Source organism: Cervus canadensis, chromosome 5 (genome assembly GCF_019320065.1).
Source record: "Cervus canadensis isolate Bull #8, Minnesota chromosome 5, ASM1932006v1, whole genome shotgun sequence".
In the NCBI taxonomy this organism is placed as follows: Eukaryota; Metazoa; Chordata; class Mammalia; order Artiodactyla; family Cervidae; genus Cervus; species Cervus canadensis.
In genome coordinates, this window is record NC_057390.1 from 20346367 (window position 1) to 20365711 (window position 19345).

The window sequence follows — 19345 nt, forward strand, 5'->3', positions numbered from 1 at the left end:
TAAATTTCAAAAAGGTATACAAGTATACATATAATCAGTGTTTTTTTTTCCCCATTAAAAAAGCAAGCAAATGGTAAGATGAAGCACTAGATTACTTAACAGTAGAAGTTATCAAAAATAGTAAAATTCTCTGTGAGTACTGCAGTCTTATTTTTAAACCTAAGACAACTAGATGGCAGGGGATAATAAACACTACTTGTTCTCAAAATTATTAAGCAGGAAAAAGATCTATATTACACAGCATTCATACACATCAATAAAAAATTTACAAATAAAGGATATTCAACCATTGCTTGTATCCCATTTCTCTTGAATATAACAATACGCTGCACTTTTCCAACAGGATTGCATACAGTATATAAAACATCCTAGGAAGGAAAGAAAACAAGACTCCATCACATCTTATATTACGAAATATAATAAAGCTAAGCTCTATTTTGTTTAACAAAAAAAAAAACCCAACCTGTCATGATGTCATTTCTATTAAGCACTAACTAAACTTTTAAAAACTGTTACACTTTAATAAATCTAAAGTTATTTCTTCACCTACACAATATACTCACATTAGAGAACTTCCAATGAAACATCTGAAAAGCATTATTACTTAAAATCTTCTAAATGAATCCTCAAATTTGTATTTTAAGTACCTAAAAGAATCTCTGATAATACAATTAATAAACCAAAGCTGTAACCAATTATATTTTTTCCCAAATGTGACTCTGAAATGTTTAATATTATAATCACTTAAATTACAATAAAAAATACTTATTAAAGAGTAGGAGTAGCACAACTCAGTATTTATTTTTCAAGGACAATGGCTATAGATAAAAGACCCAGGGAAGATCATTTATAAAGAGTTAAATTTCACCAAACAAGATGCCTGAATCTAAGAGAGAACCCTAAATTAGGAACAATTCTTCAACTTTCAAATTTTTTGAGTACCTACAATTACAGAGCCACACCATTAGGTAACTAAGGATATAATAAACAAATCAGAGTACTTGTGCTAGTTATATTCTTTTTCCCAAAACACCAAATACTGTACATATATTAATGGTGTTTATTAATAAGTCTATACAGATCACAAAAGTAAACAGATACATAGTATCTATCTAAATTTAAATAGTATCTAATGCTTTAAAAGTTTATGTTCAAATATCATATACTCTTACTAGAAATCATACTAAATGAAGCTCCTCTTATTATGACATTTTACTCATTACAAAAATCAAGTGTCCTTATCACTAGTTTATTATTAAACAGCATGCAATTATTATAAAGTAGAAAACTCATCTGGCTCAGGACATGAATCCTTTCAAAATTCTAACATTACTTTTTGAAAGAGTGAAGAAGACAAGTTTTTAACAAGTTATCCCTAAACAGTTTATAATGATAAATACATCTTACTGTACCACGGCATTCTGTCACTACCTAGTAGATGCTCTTAATTTATGTGCTTGCATACCAGTGACAGAGATTTCCTGGATCATTTTCAACAAGTCTGTCTATACTTTATTATCAGAAAGAGAGTTAACAGTGAGAGTAGTAAATAAAAGTAATGTGCCTATTTAATTATGACAACTATGCTTCTGACCTTTTTACAACTTCAGTGATCACCATGTCTTTCTTTGTTCATTAAACTTGATAGTCAAAACTAAGATTACTTTTAATAATTCTTTTTTTTTTAAACCCACTATTTTCAAATACCTATATGGCAGTGAAGAAAACTACAGGTTAGTCACCCAAGGCAAATTCCAAAATCACGTTTAATTTAGTTTGTCTTACTAAAATACATACTACTGTAATTGGATAAAGAGGATTCTGAATTGACAGCAGAAGAACTTTGTTGCCTCCTGATGGATCATCAGTATTTCCTGGCCGAGTGATCCTTTTGCTTGTAGAATAGTTGAAAAAAGCCTGCTGACCAGCTATGTACACAGGTTCATCTGCAGCAAACGTCACACATTCTTTGGCACTATCTATGTTCTCAAATTCCACCAGAGCCTGCCGTTTAAATGGCATCATCATCACATAGCTGAAAGGAAGATAGGGAAAGAATACCTTAATATAGCAAGTTTAATTAACATTTTTCTCAACTAAAAGCAGACTTTAATTAAAAATGTCTCAAATCATACAGGCTAGTAGTCTTCAGTACCTACACCCAATGTTAGTAAACTCTTAAACTATCCAAATAAACTGTGGTATACCGAGTAGATGGTATATGTTTGAAAGCTCCCCTTGTGATTAAAAGCTTTTAATGTACCTCATGCCCTCCTCAAGCACAATTCTGTTATCAGTTACTAATAATCCCATCCAGTTTATTCCTCAGGCTGCCACTTATAAGCAGCATTAGAAAATATCTAGATACAAAAATAAACAGAGAAACAACAAGATCTTATAGGGAACTATATTCAACATCCTGTAACAAATCATAATGGAAAAAAATATGAAAAAGATTATGTATAACTGAGCCACTCTGGGGTACAGCAGAAGTTAACACAACAGTGTATGTCAACCATGCCTCAATAAAATAAAAAATAAAAAATCAACAGAGATAAAAATCAACAGAAGGTTAGCAGACGGGACCCCAGAAACTACCACCTCAAATGAATTTTTCCAAATAAGTGCCACACTAAGAAATGAAAAAAAAAAAAAGAAATGACTACCGTCATTCATCTTACTAAAAACAAAAAATGAAAAGATGAAGCAACTAGAGATGAAATTTCATACAATAATTTCCTCTAAAATTCTGATATTTTTAAATATTAAAGAATCCATAAAATGATATTCACTAGAATACGGTAATCATGGATGTAAAATGGGCAAGAGAATATTTACTTTTGACTGTATATTCTTCAGGAAGGAGAATATATTGTAATACATGAAATGAAAATAAAGAAATGAAGGAAGGGGATGGACTTCCTTGGTGGCACAGTGGGTAGGAATCCACCTGCCAATGCAAGGGATACAGGTTCAATCCCTGGTCCGGGAAGATTCCACATGTCACAGGGCAACTAAGCCTGTGAACCACAACTACTGACTGAGCCAGTGCTCCAGGGCCCGGCAGCTACAACTACTGAATCCCTGTGCTACAACTCTGAAGTCTACTCTCCCTAGAGCCAGAAAGTCACAACTATTGAAGCCCGTGGACCTACAGCCTGTGTTCCATAACAAGAGAAGCCACTGCAATGAGAAGCCCGTGAAAGGCAACCACAGAATAGCCCCCACTCACTGCAACTAGAGAAGGCCTGTGCAGCAATGAAGATCCAATGCAGTTAAAAATAAATAAAGCACGGGTTCGGTCACGGGCTCTGAGCGGCCCCTGCCCGATGGCAGCAGTAGTTCTAGGGGGAGACACCATGGGTCCTAAACGTATCTTCCCCAATCAGACTGAGGGACTCGGGCCACATCAGGGCCCCACGGAAGGCACTGGGGATTGGAGCAGTGAGGAACCAGAGGAAGAACAAGAGGAAACAGAGGCAGGACCAGCTGGCTACTCCTACCAGCCTCTGAACCAAGATCCTGAACAAGAGGAGGTGGAACTAGCACCAGTGGGGGATGGAGAAGATGTAGTTGCTGATATCCAGGATCGGATCCAGGCCCTGGGGCTTCATTTGCCGGACCCACCACTAGAAAGTGAGGATGAATATGAGCAGGGAGCTACAGCACTGAACAACCACAGCTCTATTCCCATGGACCCAGAACATGTAGAGCTGGTGAAAAGGACGATGGCTGGCATAAGCCTGCCTGCGCCAAGGGTTCCTGCCTGGGCTCATGAGATATCAGATGCCCAGTGGGAAGATGTGGTACATAAGGCCCTCCAAGCCCGGCAGGCTGCCCCTGCCTGGAAGTGACCACCCTGAGAGCTGCCATAATTCCCTGCATCCCAGGCCAGAACCAGCACAGGACTGAACATATCCTGGTTGTCACTCCATCTCCATCCTCCCCGGCTCCCCTCCACATCAAGGCAAATCAGACTTCTTCTCAGAGACCCACTTTATTCAGTTCTGTACATATGGGGACATCGGCCCAAGCCCAACCCACCTTAGCATGTATCACTCTGTGGAGAATAAAGCACCCTATGTACACAAAAAAATAAATAAATAAATAAAGCAGTGTGTACATGTCAAAAAAAAAACTAGAAATGAAGGGAGGTTAGCAAGAAATCAGAACACATCGATAAGAACAGGGAACCATGTCCTCTATTCACAGAAACAAGGGCCTTAAAAATATTTTTAAATACAATCAATGTGCTTTTTCTAAGAGCAGAAGGCCAGAGAAATAACATGAGGTCAGGTAGTCAGTGACAGCACTGCTTCTCAATCAGGCATCCAGGAACTAACTACACTTCAAAAACTGGCAAGTCATTTCTGAGTAAGAAACAGACCCCTTTGTAGCCTGGCAAATTATGTAATTCCTTAAGAATTTCAGCTTCCTCGTTTATACAACTGGGAGCACGGCTGTCAAGATTACAGTTCCTACATACAAACTGTTTGCCTTGCCGCATTCATCTTTACATCCTCAGCATCTAGAAACAAAGAGCCTGGCACATGACAGGTATTCAGTCAATACTTGTTGGTCTAGGAGTTTTATTAGCTTTCAGCCCACATCATTCAAAACTGAAGGATAAAACACAGAAACAGTAACGCCTGGGATTAGTTTTACCAACAATAAATGCAAGATAGAAATTTCAGGAGAGAAACATTCCTTTTAGAAACTCAAACTCCTAGTTGAGGGTCTAAAGTTTTGTATACAAAAAAATAGAAAACACCAGAATTAGACCTATGCTAAAGAAATTTAAGAATAATAAATATTCTCCCTCTCACAAATCTAAGTTGGTTTAAAGCTAAGTGGTATCACCAAGTAAATATGTTAATAATGTCCTTCGGGTCTTTGGAAAGACAGAAAAATCATAAAGGTTCAAAAAAATAAATTCTTTATTGGCCTATTATAATAGACTTATCTGTTTGTAGCAAAAAAAAAAAAAAATGCTTTCTATAGCTAAAATAAGAAATAAGTTAGAAGCACAGAGCTAAATGTTACACAGCTTACCCAGGAAAAGTAGTACCATATAAAGACGGGAATGGAAAATTAGAATGTCACAGGCATTTTATAATTCATTTAAATTCTGGGGCACATAATTTAAAAAAAAAAAAGTTCAAAGTACTAATATGAGAAAGACTGGAAGACCAAAGAGAGAAAAAATAAAAAGTCCAAGAAAAATAAAAAGTCCATAGACTTAAGACTATGAGAAAGACTGGAAGACTGAAGAGAGAAAAAATAAAAAGTCCAAGAAATAAAAGGGTTAGTAGAGTAGGTATGTTCAACTTATAGCTTAAAACATGCTTACTAATTTTTAAATAAAAACAAAAGGAATCAGAGATTTACTACATAAATCAGGTCTCAAAAGTTTTGTTTTAAAATTCAAACTGGTATAGCTAATCACTACCTAGTATTCTTTCCTTTTATGAAGGAGAGAAGGGAGGAAAAGAGACTTATAAGGATATATTTTTAAATATTCTTTTGATTAAATAAAGATAAAAAATAGCAATTATCCTGACTTATTTTTAACATCTTACAGTTTCTTCTGAATTTCTTTCCTATACAACTAGTTTTTAAGTATAAACTTACTATATATTGAACTTGGTGACTCATCTTTTTAATACAAGCAGTTTCTGTATAATCTTTATATTTGCCCTCATATATACCACCAAATAAATCAACAAACAAAAAAATATGGAAAGTTTCTATAAATGTGACATTTTGAAGCAAACTCCTCATAGGAGGCTATTCAAACTTCTTTCAGCTTTGGTAGCAGCTACCTCTTATTCAACATCATTTCACACAACTGAAACTCCTATTGTACATATTTATGCCAATTAAGCTCTTAATTATACACTAATTTGTTCCAATTATTTCACAATTTTTCTATCCACATAACTATGAATCTTGAGGGCAGAACCATGTACTATGCAAATTAAATAAAATTCATATATGGAACACATTACCATAGATTAAATATCAAACAGTATAGAGTCTAAAAATGGACAAGCCACTCAAAAGTAATTCAAATTAATCACAACCTTAAACAAACAGTTCTATTTCTTTAGTCCCCAACATTCAGTTCATGGTCATAACTGACATCAAAATATCAATACAATTATTTCCCTAAAGTCTCCAACTTCATTTGCTCACCAACTTGTTTTCTGACAATGCTTCAGTATTTCTTGGCTGTAAAAAAATAACTTAAAAAGCCCCAAATAAATAAGAACAGAAGAAAATAAAAATCCAGAGATAACCTCACTGTCTCATGGAGTCTTTTTATAACTCCATGAGACAACACACCACCTGGAAGTGGTGACTGGGTGAATCAATGTCAACATCCAAGTCTAAGTATCCTCTAAAGAGTCTGCTTCAATACTATGTAACTCTTCAGACAAACTTAACTTCCCATATCCACTCCAAATGACTAAGAAGTGATACAGTCATCTTAGTGATACTTCAAGAAATGGACTTTTATTTATGCCTGTGTGATTTTCCAATTTGTACCTCCAACAACAAACAAAATGTTAACCGTGGTTTCTGAGGTCCATAAGTTAAGGGTAATAAGTTTGCTAAGTCATTCACCTCTCAATGAGGTCACCAAAGAAATTAAGAAGATGCCATGATAGAAGGTATCACCTAACACCACTAATGCTCCTTTGAAGAAATAATTCCTCTCTGTTGGAATCTCTGATCTCTCCCTCACTATCTTCTTTCAATACTCAAAACTCCACATACATTTTTATAAAATTGAAGCAGTCAAATGATCTCAGCAAATATAATGAAATTTCTCTCCTGTTTATATATTATGACTTAGTCTGTATAGTCTCTGTTGCCTATAACAAAAACGCCAAATGTATTTATCAATGGAAAAAAAGTAATAAATTCTATATTATCCATACTAAGAAAAGAACAGCCAAGCATATCTCAATTTAGAAAGAATTTTAAGTGTCTATTTTTGGCAGCAGATTCATTTTTCAAATCACATTTTTCATGTAAGTCAGTATTCTTAAGTATACACCAGCTGTAAAGGAAGACCGTGAGTGAATACAAAACACAACAGGAAGATAAGCGAGGATAAAACACTGACCACTCCTGATATCACAGCAACTCACAATAAGCAAATAATACCTACCCTTAGTCTACCCACTTTTCATTGCCCATTAATTCCTAAATAGTTCAAAACAAACTAAAACAACAACAAAAAAAACCCAGTATTTAAGTACCACTATTTGAAACTCTGAAGATAAAGGGCATAGTTAATTAATTCAATGGCTTAAAACAGTGTTTAAGAAGGACTCATGGATTCATTTGAAAATCAGATTAAAGATGCAATAATCAATGTTACACACAATCTGGTTGAGGAGTGAGATGGGATCATGATCAACAAAAATTCACCTCAGAAGAATTAAAATAAAAAATTAATCTCAGAAAGACTCAGAAGGTTTCAAAGAAACACAGTCATAGGCAAACAATATATTCTATGGCTAAGCATCAAGGCTTGTAGCAAGAAAACAAAGTCTGTTCTACTGTACTGTTTTCACAATCTATATGAAGTCCCTATTGGCCTTACCATATTGTCCCAAATTTTTCCAGGGCCTCCACAAGGTCTGCTTCCACCACAGATTCACAGAGTCCTCGAACATGGACAACAGGTGAAACAGAAACTTTATGATGACTTCCACCTGCCTCCTAGCAAGATAAAATAATTTTTAGTTAAAAGTCTAAATTGCATCTTTTAGTAAATCCAACTCTGCATTAAAAAGCAAACACTTAAATAAAAATCCCAAATCAAAAAAGTGAACAAAAAGTCCCAATTAATGTAAGGGTATACACTCTATTTTTCCTGCAATATAGATTAATATCATCTTTTGACCTTGTTTAACTGATTATCTAGTTCCACCATAATTTGAAGTTACTCAGTATACTTGACAACTTAAATTTATGCAAGGTACCATCTTTGCTGAAGTACCAGTATGGATGTGAGCATTGGACCATAAAGAAGGCTGAGCGCCCAGGAATTGATGCTTTTGAACTGTAGTTTTGCAGAAGACTCTTGAGACTGCAAGGAGATCAAACCAGTCAATCCTAAAGGAAACTGACCCTGAATATTCATTGGAAGGACTGATGCTGAAGTTGAAGCTTCAATACTTTGGCCACCTGATGCGAAGAGCTGACACGTAACAAAAGACCCTGATGCTGGGAAGACTGAAGGCAGGAGAAGGAGACAACAGAGGATGAGATGGTTGGATGGCATCACCGACTCAATGGACATGAGTTTGAACAAGCTCCGGAAGATGGTAAAGGACAGGGAAGCCTGGCGTGCTGCAGTCCATGGGGTCGCAAGGAGTCGGATACGACTCAGCAACTGAACAACAACCACCACCATCTCCTGCTGAACAAGGAGGACTCAAAAATACAAGCCTTGGAAATTCCCTGTTGGTCCAGTAGTTAGAACTGGGTGCTTTCACTGCCAGGGCCTGGTCAGGGAATTAAGATCTCACAAGCTGCAAGGGCACAGCCAAAAACAAATAAACAGAAAACACAAGCCTTCCTGGGCTTCTGTGAAATACTGTGCATCTTTGAGTATGCCCAGCAAGAAGTTTTAAAATATACAGTCTTATGCTTTATTTTAAAGGGGACCATGTAGGAGAATTAGCTTGAAAATGAAAACGGCTCTCACTTACTTATTCAAGTTCTAGTAAGTCAAGATTTACACATACAACAAGCCACTGGGCACCACTCCTACATCACTTCAGAAATGACCTCCATGGCAACGTAAGTGTCCATCAACAGATGAATGGATAAAGAAGATGTGATGCGTGTATATATGTGTGTGTGTGTGTGCACACGTGTGTGTGTGTGTATATATATATAATAGAATATTATTCAGCCATAAAAATGAAATTTGGGGACTTCCCTGCCAATCCAGTGGTTAAGACTCAGTGATTGCACTGCAAGGGGTGCAGGTTGGATCCCTGGTCAGAGAACTAAGATTCTACATGCTCCAAGGCTCAGCAAAAAAATATATATATTGCTATTTGAGACAATATGAATGGAGCTCAAGGGTTTTACATGGAATCTAAAAAACAAAACAAACCTACAAGCGAAACAAAACGAAAACAGACTCACAGTTACAGAAAACAAATGGATGTTGGGAGGGGAGGAGTGTGAAATAGGTGAAGGGGATTAAAAGGTACAAACCTCCAGGTATAAAATAAATAAGCCATGGGATGTAATATACAGCATAAAAACTATGGTAATATTATAATAACTTTGTAAGGGACTGATGGGTACTAGATTTATTATGGTGATCATTTCATAATGTATGCAAAGCCAACTCACTATGCAGTACACCTGAAGCTAACATAATATTATACATAAACTATATTCCAATTGAAAAGTTTTTAAAATGAAAGGAATGAAACCCATGTACAATTCATACATATAACCAAAAAATCTATTAAAGGAAAAGGTTTTTCTCCTACAAACGGGAAGAAAGGTTTTTTCTTCTAATCTAAAAGAGCATATTTTACCATTAAAAGTTAAGAATCATTTTAAGAAAATTAAATCCCTTTATGGCTATTTTTTTTTTATGGCTATTTTTAAAGACCTACCAACTTTGCTTTATTATAAAGGCTGTTAGAAAATACTATAACAGTCTTGTGCGCAGCTAATTAAAAATGTCAGAATCTAAAGATCTAATTTAAGTATATAAGTAACCATGAGATTACTCTGACACTGTTGTCAAAATTGAGTCCTTTGAAAATATTAATTCAGTCCTTGGAATTTCATTTGAATTGCTTATGCTGAGTTTTTTCTAAGGTAAAACCAATATTGATTGCATGCCACTAAGTCTGAAATGAATCCTATGTAATTGCACCCTATGTATACCAACATTCTATTAGCAGCCTAAACAAATGAGACTGTCTCGGTGAAACTCAACAACCAAATGGACATTATCATCATTAAGCTCTTAAATACTACTGGATGACAATAATTCAGGAAGAAAGCTCTAAATAATACCTAAAAACCTAATTTACAGACAACACAAAATACAAATAACAAGTTTTACTCTAAAAATAATTAGACAATAATAAACTACAAGAAATAAGAGCGCTGTCTCCTTTGATCCTCAGAAATAAGCTGGCAATGGTGGAAGTGTAAAATAAGCTCTATGGTCTGGGCTCTTCACACAGTACCAGAACTTAGAGGGAGGAAGACTTCAGACTGAAGAGTAAAGACAGACAACCAAATGCAATATGTGAGGTTTCATTTTATAATAGATAAAAATTGCTATGAAAGTCATCTTAGGGAAAACTGGAGAAACTCAATTATAGACAGGATATTAAATAATAGAAGTACTGATTATCTGAAAAGTAAAAGCAAAAGTTGCTCAGTCGTGTCCGACTCTTTGACCCCAAGGACCATACAGTCCATGAAATTCTCCAGGCCAGAATACTGGAGTGGGTAGCCTTTCCCTACTCCACGGGATCATCCCAACCCAGGGATCAAATCCTGGTTTCCTGCATTGTAGGAGGATTCTTTACCAGCTGAGCCATAAGGGAAGCCCAAGAATAGTGGAGTGGGTAGCCTATCCCTTCTCCAGAGGATGTTCCCAACCCTGGAATCAAACAGGGGTCTCCTTCATTGCAGGCGGATTCTTTACCAACTGAGATATCAGGGAAGCCACTGATTGTCTAAGGTACCATTATGATGGTAATGGCTATATGAAAAGCATATCCTTATTCTTAGGAAAGCTGTGGTATTTAAGGATGAACTATCATAAAATTCTCCAAGCCAGGCTTCAGCAATATGTGAACCGTGAACTCCCAGATGTTCAAGCTGGTTTTAGAAAAGGCAGAGGAACCAGAGACCAAATTGCCAACATCTGCTGGATCATCGAAAAAGCAAGAGAGTTCCAGAAAAACATCACTCTGCTTTATTGACTATGCCAAAGCCTTTGACTGTGTGGATCACAATAAACTGTGGAAAATTCTTCAAGAGATGGGAATACCAGACCACCTGACCTGCCTCCTGAGAAACCTGTATGCAGGTCAGGAAGCAACAGTTAGAACTGGACATGGAACAACAGACTGATTCCAAATAGGAATCTGCTTATTTAACTTACATGCAGAGAACATCATGAGAAACATCATGAGAAACGCTGGGCTGGAGGAAGCACAAGCTGGAATCAAGACTGCCGGGAGAAATTATCAATAACCTCAGATATGCAGATGACACCACCCTTATGGCAGAAAGTGAAGAACTAAAGAGCCTCCTGATGAAGTGAAAGAGGAGAGTGAAAAAGTTGGTTAAAAGCTCAACATTCAGAAAAATAAGATCATGGCATCGGTCCCATCACTTCATGGCAAATAGATGGGGAAAACAGTGAAAACAGTGGCTGATTTTATTTTTCTGGGCTCCAAAATCACTGCAGATGGTGACTGCACCCATGAAATTAAAAGACGCTTACTGCCTGAAAGGAAAGTTTACCAACCTAAACAGCATATTAAAAAGCAGAGACATTACTTTGCCAACAAAGGTCCGTCTAGTCAAGGCTATGGTTTTTTCCAGTGGTCATATATGGATGTGAGAGTTGGACTATAAAGAAAGCTGAGCACAGAAGAAATTATGCTTTTGAACTGTGGTGTTGGAGAAGACTCTTGAGAGTCCCTTGGACTACAAGGAAATCCAACCAGTCCATCCTAAAGGAGATCAGTCCTGGGTATTCACTGGAGGGACTGATGTTGAAGCTGAAACTCCAATACTTTGGTCACCTCGTGCAAAGAGCCGACTCACTGGAAAAGATCCTGATGCTGGGAAAGATTGAGGGCAGGAGGAGAAGGGGACGACAGAGGATGAGACGGTTGGATGGCATCACCGACTCATTGGACATGGGTTTGGGTAGACTCTGGGAGTTGGTGATGGACAGGGAGGCCTGGCGTGCTGCGGTTCATGGGGTCGCAAAGAGTTGGACATGACTGAGCGACTGAACTGATCATGATATCTGCAATTTACTTTCAAATAGTATAGGGGAAAAAAGTATGTATATAGAGATAAAATCCCAAAGGGTAAAATGTTAAAAACTGCTGAATCTAGAGGAAGGACATATGTAATTAAACATTTTACACTTTTTTAAAAGTTGGGAAATTGTTGTATTCCCAGGTGGCTCAGTGGTAAAGAATTCACGTTCTATTGCAGGAGACATGGGTTCGATCCCTGGGTGGGAAAGATCCCCTGGAAAAAGAAATGGCAGCCCACTCCAATATTATTGCCTAAGAAATCGCACGGACAGAGGAGCTTGCTAGGCTCCAGTCCAAGGGGTTGCAAGAGTCGGACATGACTGAACGACATTTAAGACCTACAAAAAAATATGAAGAACAAAAAAATGTTCATTAACTCAACACCTACTTTAGTAACACTGCCCCATCAGTAGAACACATCTCTTCTTCCTACCTCCCTTCCAAACATAGATAACGAGTATCTGGAAAATAAACTCATAAAAAATGAGTATTTTTCAAACTGGTCTCCTTACAAAGAAATGGACTATAGGACCACTTTTTAAATCTCTCAGAAGATCTGATTTTATTATTATATACTTATATTTCCTAAGTGAAACAGATGAAAACTTAAGTCATTCTTTAAAATATGAAAGATATTAAATGCAATCAACATGGTATTTAGAGGCAGATATGATTATCCCACCTCAAGGCTGAGAACATATCTCATAACCCCTATATATGTCCCTTATTCCCACTCAATGACTCTGCCTTTCATGAGTTTACCTACCTTGACATTTCTCTAAATTAGTACCCTTTTCTTGAACTTAAAATTTTCTCATCCTTTCTGTAGTTTATTTAAAAAAGAAAACAAACAAACAAAAAACCCTAGGGTTGTTTCCAAATATAAAACTGATGTATGAAAGATATCTTTTCAAACTATATTTTTCACTATACCCCTCATTTCCCTCCCAAATACTAACATTTTTCTTAAATCAACACTTTATACTATATACTGATGATAAGAAATCTGAAATCATCTTCAGACATTCTTTTGCTACCCTAAAAATACTTCCTTTAAGCATCATACTATGCATCTGAATCTTAAATTGGTGAATAAGTCAGTACTGTTTACCCCATCCACATATTAATACTTTGACTATGTCTTCTAAAGCTTAAAGAGTTTCTCATATAGAAGCTCATTCTGTCCACTTCAAATGTTTAATTATCTAGGCTCTCTCCTGGTCTATTTATCAGACTAGAAACAATATTCTAAATAAGAACCCAGCAAATGGAGGCATGCCTTCAATTTACATGTGCTTGTTTTCTTTTTTAATCCCTCAATCCCTTCTTTAGGTAAACTGTGTGAACTATAACGGAGGCATTTTTTGGTCCTCACGGCAAGCTACAGACCAGTTACAAACACCTAGCCCCTCCTCAAAGGCTACCTCAAAGACAAACTCCAATAATATCAACCCTGAGTGCTAATTTTGACTATTGCTGATTGAAAACCAGGCTCAACTAAAGAGAAGGGAAGCTCTGTAGAGTACAAATGAAGCTTCCATAATGAGAGAAATGAGAAGGGTCCACTAGTATTTCTCGATACAGTGAAACTATAAACTCATAAAGGCAATGCACAATGTCTTCAGGCTTTTTTGCTTTCCCAACATTTCCATGCATAACACATGCGCAACACCAAACATATTCTGTCCTCCTATATAGGATTAAAAATGAACAATCTCAAATTGAGTAATTCATCCTCCAAAACCAAATGTGCAGAGAACCACTGCAAGTGATGATTATAAGTCTCTCCTTAAACACCCTCAATGACAGGGAAAAACCTTGTGAGACTACTACATTTTTAGAAAGTTCTTCATAAGACGCATCTAAATCTGTCTCCCTGTAACTTCCTATACAAAATGGCCTGTGAAGTCAGAGCAGTGTTTGAATCTTTGGACATTTACAGGCTTTGTGATCTTACACTACTTACTTAACCATTCTGAACCTGTTTCACTTGTGAAAAAAAAGAAAACAAAATCCTCATCACTTAAAATTACAACAAATAAAAAGGACAAGTACAAAATGTTGAGCACGGTGCCAGATGTAGTTACTGAACAAAAGTTCAATAAATATTAACCACTGCCACCCCCATGCTTATCTTCATTTCCCTCTTTTACATAACCTTTCTATTTGTAATGATTTCTGAAATCACAGACATTTCTGAAGTTTACCTTTCAGGCTAAATATCCCCCAGATTCTTGTCATTCCTCTTATGATTATGATCTTGAGTACCTTCTCTATCCTGGTAATTGTTTTCTGGATACATTAAAATCTATCAAAATAGTACCAAGAAATGAGCACAGATATTTAAGATTATGCCCCCCTTTTACTCTGGATACTTCACACAGGTGAAGGACCAACTAGTTTCAAGGGACAGATGCAAGTATTTTTTTAACTTCCGTCATGCTTGGAGTTAACTAGTACATGGTCCTCAAGTCAATCACATCACTCAGTCTTTTCTTTCCTTACAGTAGAGCAGATCCCAAATACGGGAAGTCCTTTAATTTTCCTACTCAAAGTTTAAGGTACATCTGATCATATAACAAAGATTAAAAATGAAGAGTCATATAAGTCAAATAACTTTTTGAAAAATAATCTACCTTTTTGCTCATGTGGTAGAAATCCTATGGTTTTGTCTACCCAAAACTCTCTCCTCCTCATTCTGGTTAAACACAAAAACAATTAAACAGAACACCTCAGTCCCACATTATTCCACTGGTACTTACTCACACAGCTGTAACTTCCCAACTCCAGAAGGAGTCCAGTGACTCATCGGGAGCAGGGAGATACTAAAAAAATGGCTTATCAGAGGGGATAGTTACAGACATGGAGGGACAGACTGTGTTCTCTTTATTTGCTAGCGAAAACAATGTAGGCCTAACTCTATTATTACCTAGAGGAAATAGGGGCTTCCCTGGTGGCTCAGAGGGTAAAGCATCTGCCTGCAATGCAAGAGACCTGGGTTTGATTCCCGGGTCGGGAAGATCCCCTGGAGAAGGAAATGGCAACCCACTCCAGTACTCTTGCCTGGAAAATGCCACAGAGGAACCTGGTAGGCTACAGTCTATGGGATCACAGAGTCACAGAGCTGAAACATGGAAAGAGACAGAATCTAGTCCCTATGACTTCATCTAAATCCCTAGATCATGAAATGCCTAAAACTAGTGCCACAACTTGGCATTCATAGTTATATGGACCAATAAACTCCCTATACCTGCCCCCTTTTTGTTCTGTTTAAGCTCACCTGAGTTGGTGCTGTGGCTGCAACTGCAAACTTTGAAAGCTGTATTCCATTTCACAGAGGGAAAATAAAGTGCTAAATGATGTAGAATCACACATTTTTAAATGTGGAATTTTTTTAACTATTATAGCCCCAACACCAAGGACAGCACCTAGCACATGATAGGACTCAAATATTTTCTTTTTTAATGAGCTAAGAGATCCCAGTGATCATCTAATCCAACCATCTCATGTGATAGATAGCAAGTCGAGTTCCAAAGAGATTAAGTCACAAAGGATGCTGGTAGCAGAGCCAAGACACCTACTTTGGTTGGGCTTACGGCTCTCTTTTCACTTTTCACTTTTATGTACTAACATGAAAGAACAGTCACTTGTTAAAACCAAAAGGCAGTAAAACCTACTAATTTTTTTTTTTGGGGGGGGGGGGTGGGCTCTGCTGCCTGACACACGGGATTTTAGTTCCCTGACCAAGGATTGAACCCCAGCTCCCTGCGGTGTAAGCACAAGCCACTGGACCGCCAGGGAAGTCCCAGAACCTACTACTTATACTTTTCATTTACTTCCCAAAACTAAACCTAAAATTCTCACTCTACTGCAGCAGCTTAGCTAAATAAGACACAGGACATTACTGTTACAGAAGCCTCGAGGCTCTGGCACTTACCTCTGAGGTACACATCCTTGAACTTTTTTATTCTCCAGAGTGTAATTACTATGCTCACTGTCACAGTCTAAACTCTTCCTGTGGGAGCTAACAAAGTGACTTCATCCCATCTCCCATTCTATATTCATCCCAATAAGCCATCACAGTAGTCCTATCATCACTGTAATTCAGATCATTAAAGCTTAATATAATAGTGTATCTTAAATTCAAATGAGATTCTCTATGTAAGGCAAACAGAATATTCTGTTTGGAAATCCTAGATCCTTATTTTTATCTCGACATTTTGCCATCTTACAGATCTATTTATTAAAAGTTGAGAAACTTTAACTTTCACCTCATCACCAATCACTTTAACAATTTTTGATTTGTCTTTTTAGTCACTAGCAGAATAAAAGAAAAACTTAAAAGTCTCTAAAGTGAATTAATACTCCATAAATTTTTATTGATACCAATCTTCATAAAACCAGAATTTTTTCTAACTAACCTCCCAATTCAATTCTTCAGCTGGTTTTGCCAAGCGAAGAGCTAATATTCTGAAATCAAGCTGCTTTCTGAAAAGTTTTTTTGGGGCTCCAAAATCACTAGAGATGGTGACTGCAGCCATGAAATTAAAAGACACTTGCTCCTTGGAAGAAAAGTTATAACCAACCTAGACAGCATATTAAAAAGCAGAGACATTACTTTGCCAACAAAGGTCCGTCTAGTCAAGGCTATGGTTTTTCCAGTAGTCATGTATGGATGTGAGGGACTATGAAGAAAGCTGAGCGCCAAAGAATTGATGCTTTTGAACTGTGGTGTTAGGGAAGACTCTTGAGCGTCCCTTGGACTGCAAGGAGATCCACCCAGTCCATCCTAAAGGAAATCAGTCCTGAATATTCATTGGAAGGACTGATACTGAAGCTGAAACTCCAATACCTTGGCCACATGATGCGAAGAACTGACTCATTTGAAAAGACCCTGATGCTGGGAAAGACTGAGGGCAGGAAGAGAAGGGGCTGACAGAGGATGAGATGGCTGGATGGCATCACTGGCTCAATGGACATGAGCTTGAGTAAACTCTGGGAGTTGGTGATGGACAGGCAGGCATGGCGTGCTGCAGTTCATGGAGTCACAAAGAGTTGGACAGGACTGAGCAATCGAACTGAACAGAAGCAGATAAAGATATTTACTATTAATATGATCTTGAAGGTCATACCTGCTAAATTTAAGAACACAATTTACTTCACAAGAATAAAGTAACTGCATGATACACAGCGTGAACTTCCATAAGCTTTATTCAAAATGTAGTCCAAAGAATGCAAAACACTCTGGGAGTTTTCGCTCTTCAAAGCACCAAAAGACACAAATCTGAAGTGTGTCTTAATTTCTCATATCCAAACTACAAACTTATTTCTTTTTATACCTTAAAAACATCATTTACAATGACTAATTCATCTTTAAATCAGGAGCATTTGTATAAACTTTTTCTCAAATACATCCTCTTTAAACCTAGTTATTATTAAAGAATCAAGAAAACCCATGAAAAGCCAAACAATGTAAATCTCTGAAGTCTTACTGCACACTTTTACAATCTTCCAGCTAGTGTTGAAAAGGTTACCCATCATTGTACCTAATCTGCATTTACCTAAACAGTTTGATCACGAAGTCTTCTGGGGCTAGGCTGAGGTGCAGTCAAACCCTTCTCAGTTAGATGAATTACCATATTTCTGAATGATGACGCACTAGACAATAAATTTCTATTCAGGGCATTCCTGTCCTAGTAAAATTTTATTATGTACAGGTTTCCACAGCTGCAGTGATTTCAAAATAGTATCCAAAATTACATGAAGAAAAATGTTTAAGAACAGGAAAAATAATCCTTCATTAGATTCAACAGTGCAATATTGGCTCTACTATTAAATAAAAGCAATTCACACTCTCCTAAGAAAAAAAAAGCAGTTAAAATTTGAATTTATAACTCCATCTACATACATTAGTTCCTGCCTGGGTAATTTAAAAGCTGCATTAGATCAACCACTGAATTACAACTTCAGGTACGAAAAGCACGAAGTTCAACTTTCACATTTTATAAAGAGAACTCAGAATAGTAGTTAACTGACTTTACCAAGGTCACACATTGTATACTAAGATTTTCTGACTCCCCAAGCCCTGCCCAGAGCTATTTCCACTACTACATACAATTTATTTTGAATGTATTAATTATACATTATTTTCTTCCCAACATCTATAGTATTGGCTTAATATATTTAATCTGTTTTCAACAACAATTTTTTGTAAACTGGTTAAAGTATCTTTCCAAGACACTCAATGAGACATTTCACACCACCGCACAAAAACTCAACCAAGACTTTTGGCAAAAGAATATGCTGATTCAATGCATCTAAATATCAGTTATAATATTCCAACATTCCTGTTTTCAGTTTCCACGATGGACTCTGAACTGAAACTTCCTAAGAAGAAATGCACTTCTTTTATTCACACTTCCAAGTTACACTTTGAATATTCCACATAGCTAAGCACAGAAGTTGAAAGCAGTATCTAGCCATAAGAAAACTATTTAGAGAAATAAAAAGTTCCTTTTTTAAATGTCTTGCAAACTCTTTGTAAACTCTAAATTCTACTGACCAGAATTTATGTTAAAATGCAAACAAGAGCTGAAAGACTTCTGACTTCTAATTTGCCTTATAAAAGGTGAAAAACACTTTAATCTGATATTAGAACATATATGCAATTTCGAAAATTTCATGTGTAGTTTTTTTCTAATCAGTTAGAATGTGTTTCATGTTTAAAGAACACCTAAGTCATAAAGACAGCTTAAGTGCACCAAAAATGGCAAAAAAACTTTTGCTTTGCTTCACGTCCTTAAAGTTTCCATTCAACTGAAGTTGAGTTACCACTTGCTGCGGATGAAACGATTTTCACATTCCTTCTGACTCTATCTAAGCTTTTTGATGCGGAAAAACAAGAATCTCGGAACGTGTGTCTGATGCAGTTCTGAGTTCAGTTTTATGGAACAAATTGGGAACAAACTGCCCAGGAAAATCTGAAGATTTAAGATTCCTTTTAAAGTAGCGGTACGCGAACACCTGCCAACACATTTTATTTTTAATCGAAGAGCCGAAAACTGTACTGAGCAATAACCATGAAACTGGGGAGCAAAGCATGGCGCCAGGCCTAGCAAGAATAAAAAAATTTTAATTAAACCTTGAGGGGAACTGGGTTGTGAGCCCCACAGCGTAATCTGTCACTTAGCCGAGGCTCTCCTCAGCACCTAGGCGTAGAGATCCCTGGGCGGAACCGACGCCACCATCCTGCGATCTAGACCAGCGCGTGGATGCTG

The 19345-nt window shown here is 36.9% G+C and overlaps 2 protein-coding genes across 2 annotated transcripts in view; one reads left to right on the forward strand and one right to left on the reverse strand.

The window, feature by feature from the left end:
- Positions 1–19345, reverse strand: part of HNRNPLL (heterogeneous nuclear ribonucleoprotein L like) — a 38669-nt gene that overhangs the window by 18374 nt on the left and 950 nt on the right. The window contains exons 2-4 of the mRNA XM_043468364.1: positions 7616–7734; positions 1798–2035; positions 283–368 (exon numbers count right to left, since the gene is read on the reverse strand). Coding sequence (XP_043324299.1) covers positions 283–368; positions 1798–2035; positions 7616–7734 — 443 coding nt within the window. The remainder of the gene's footprint in view (positions 1–282; positions 369–1797; positions 2036–7615; positions 7735–19345) is intronic.
- LOC122441583 (male-enhanced antigen 1-like) lies at positions 3300–4098 on the forward strand. Its single transcript, XM_043468365.1, has one exon. The coding sequence runs from the start codon at positions 3330–3332 to the stop codon at positions 3852–3854; it is 525 nt and encodes a 174-aa protein (XP_043324300.1). The 5' UTR covers positions 3300–3329; the 3' UTR covers positions 3855–4098.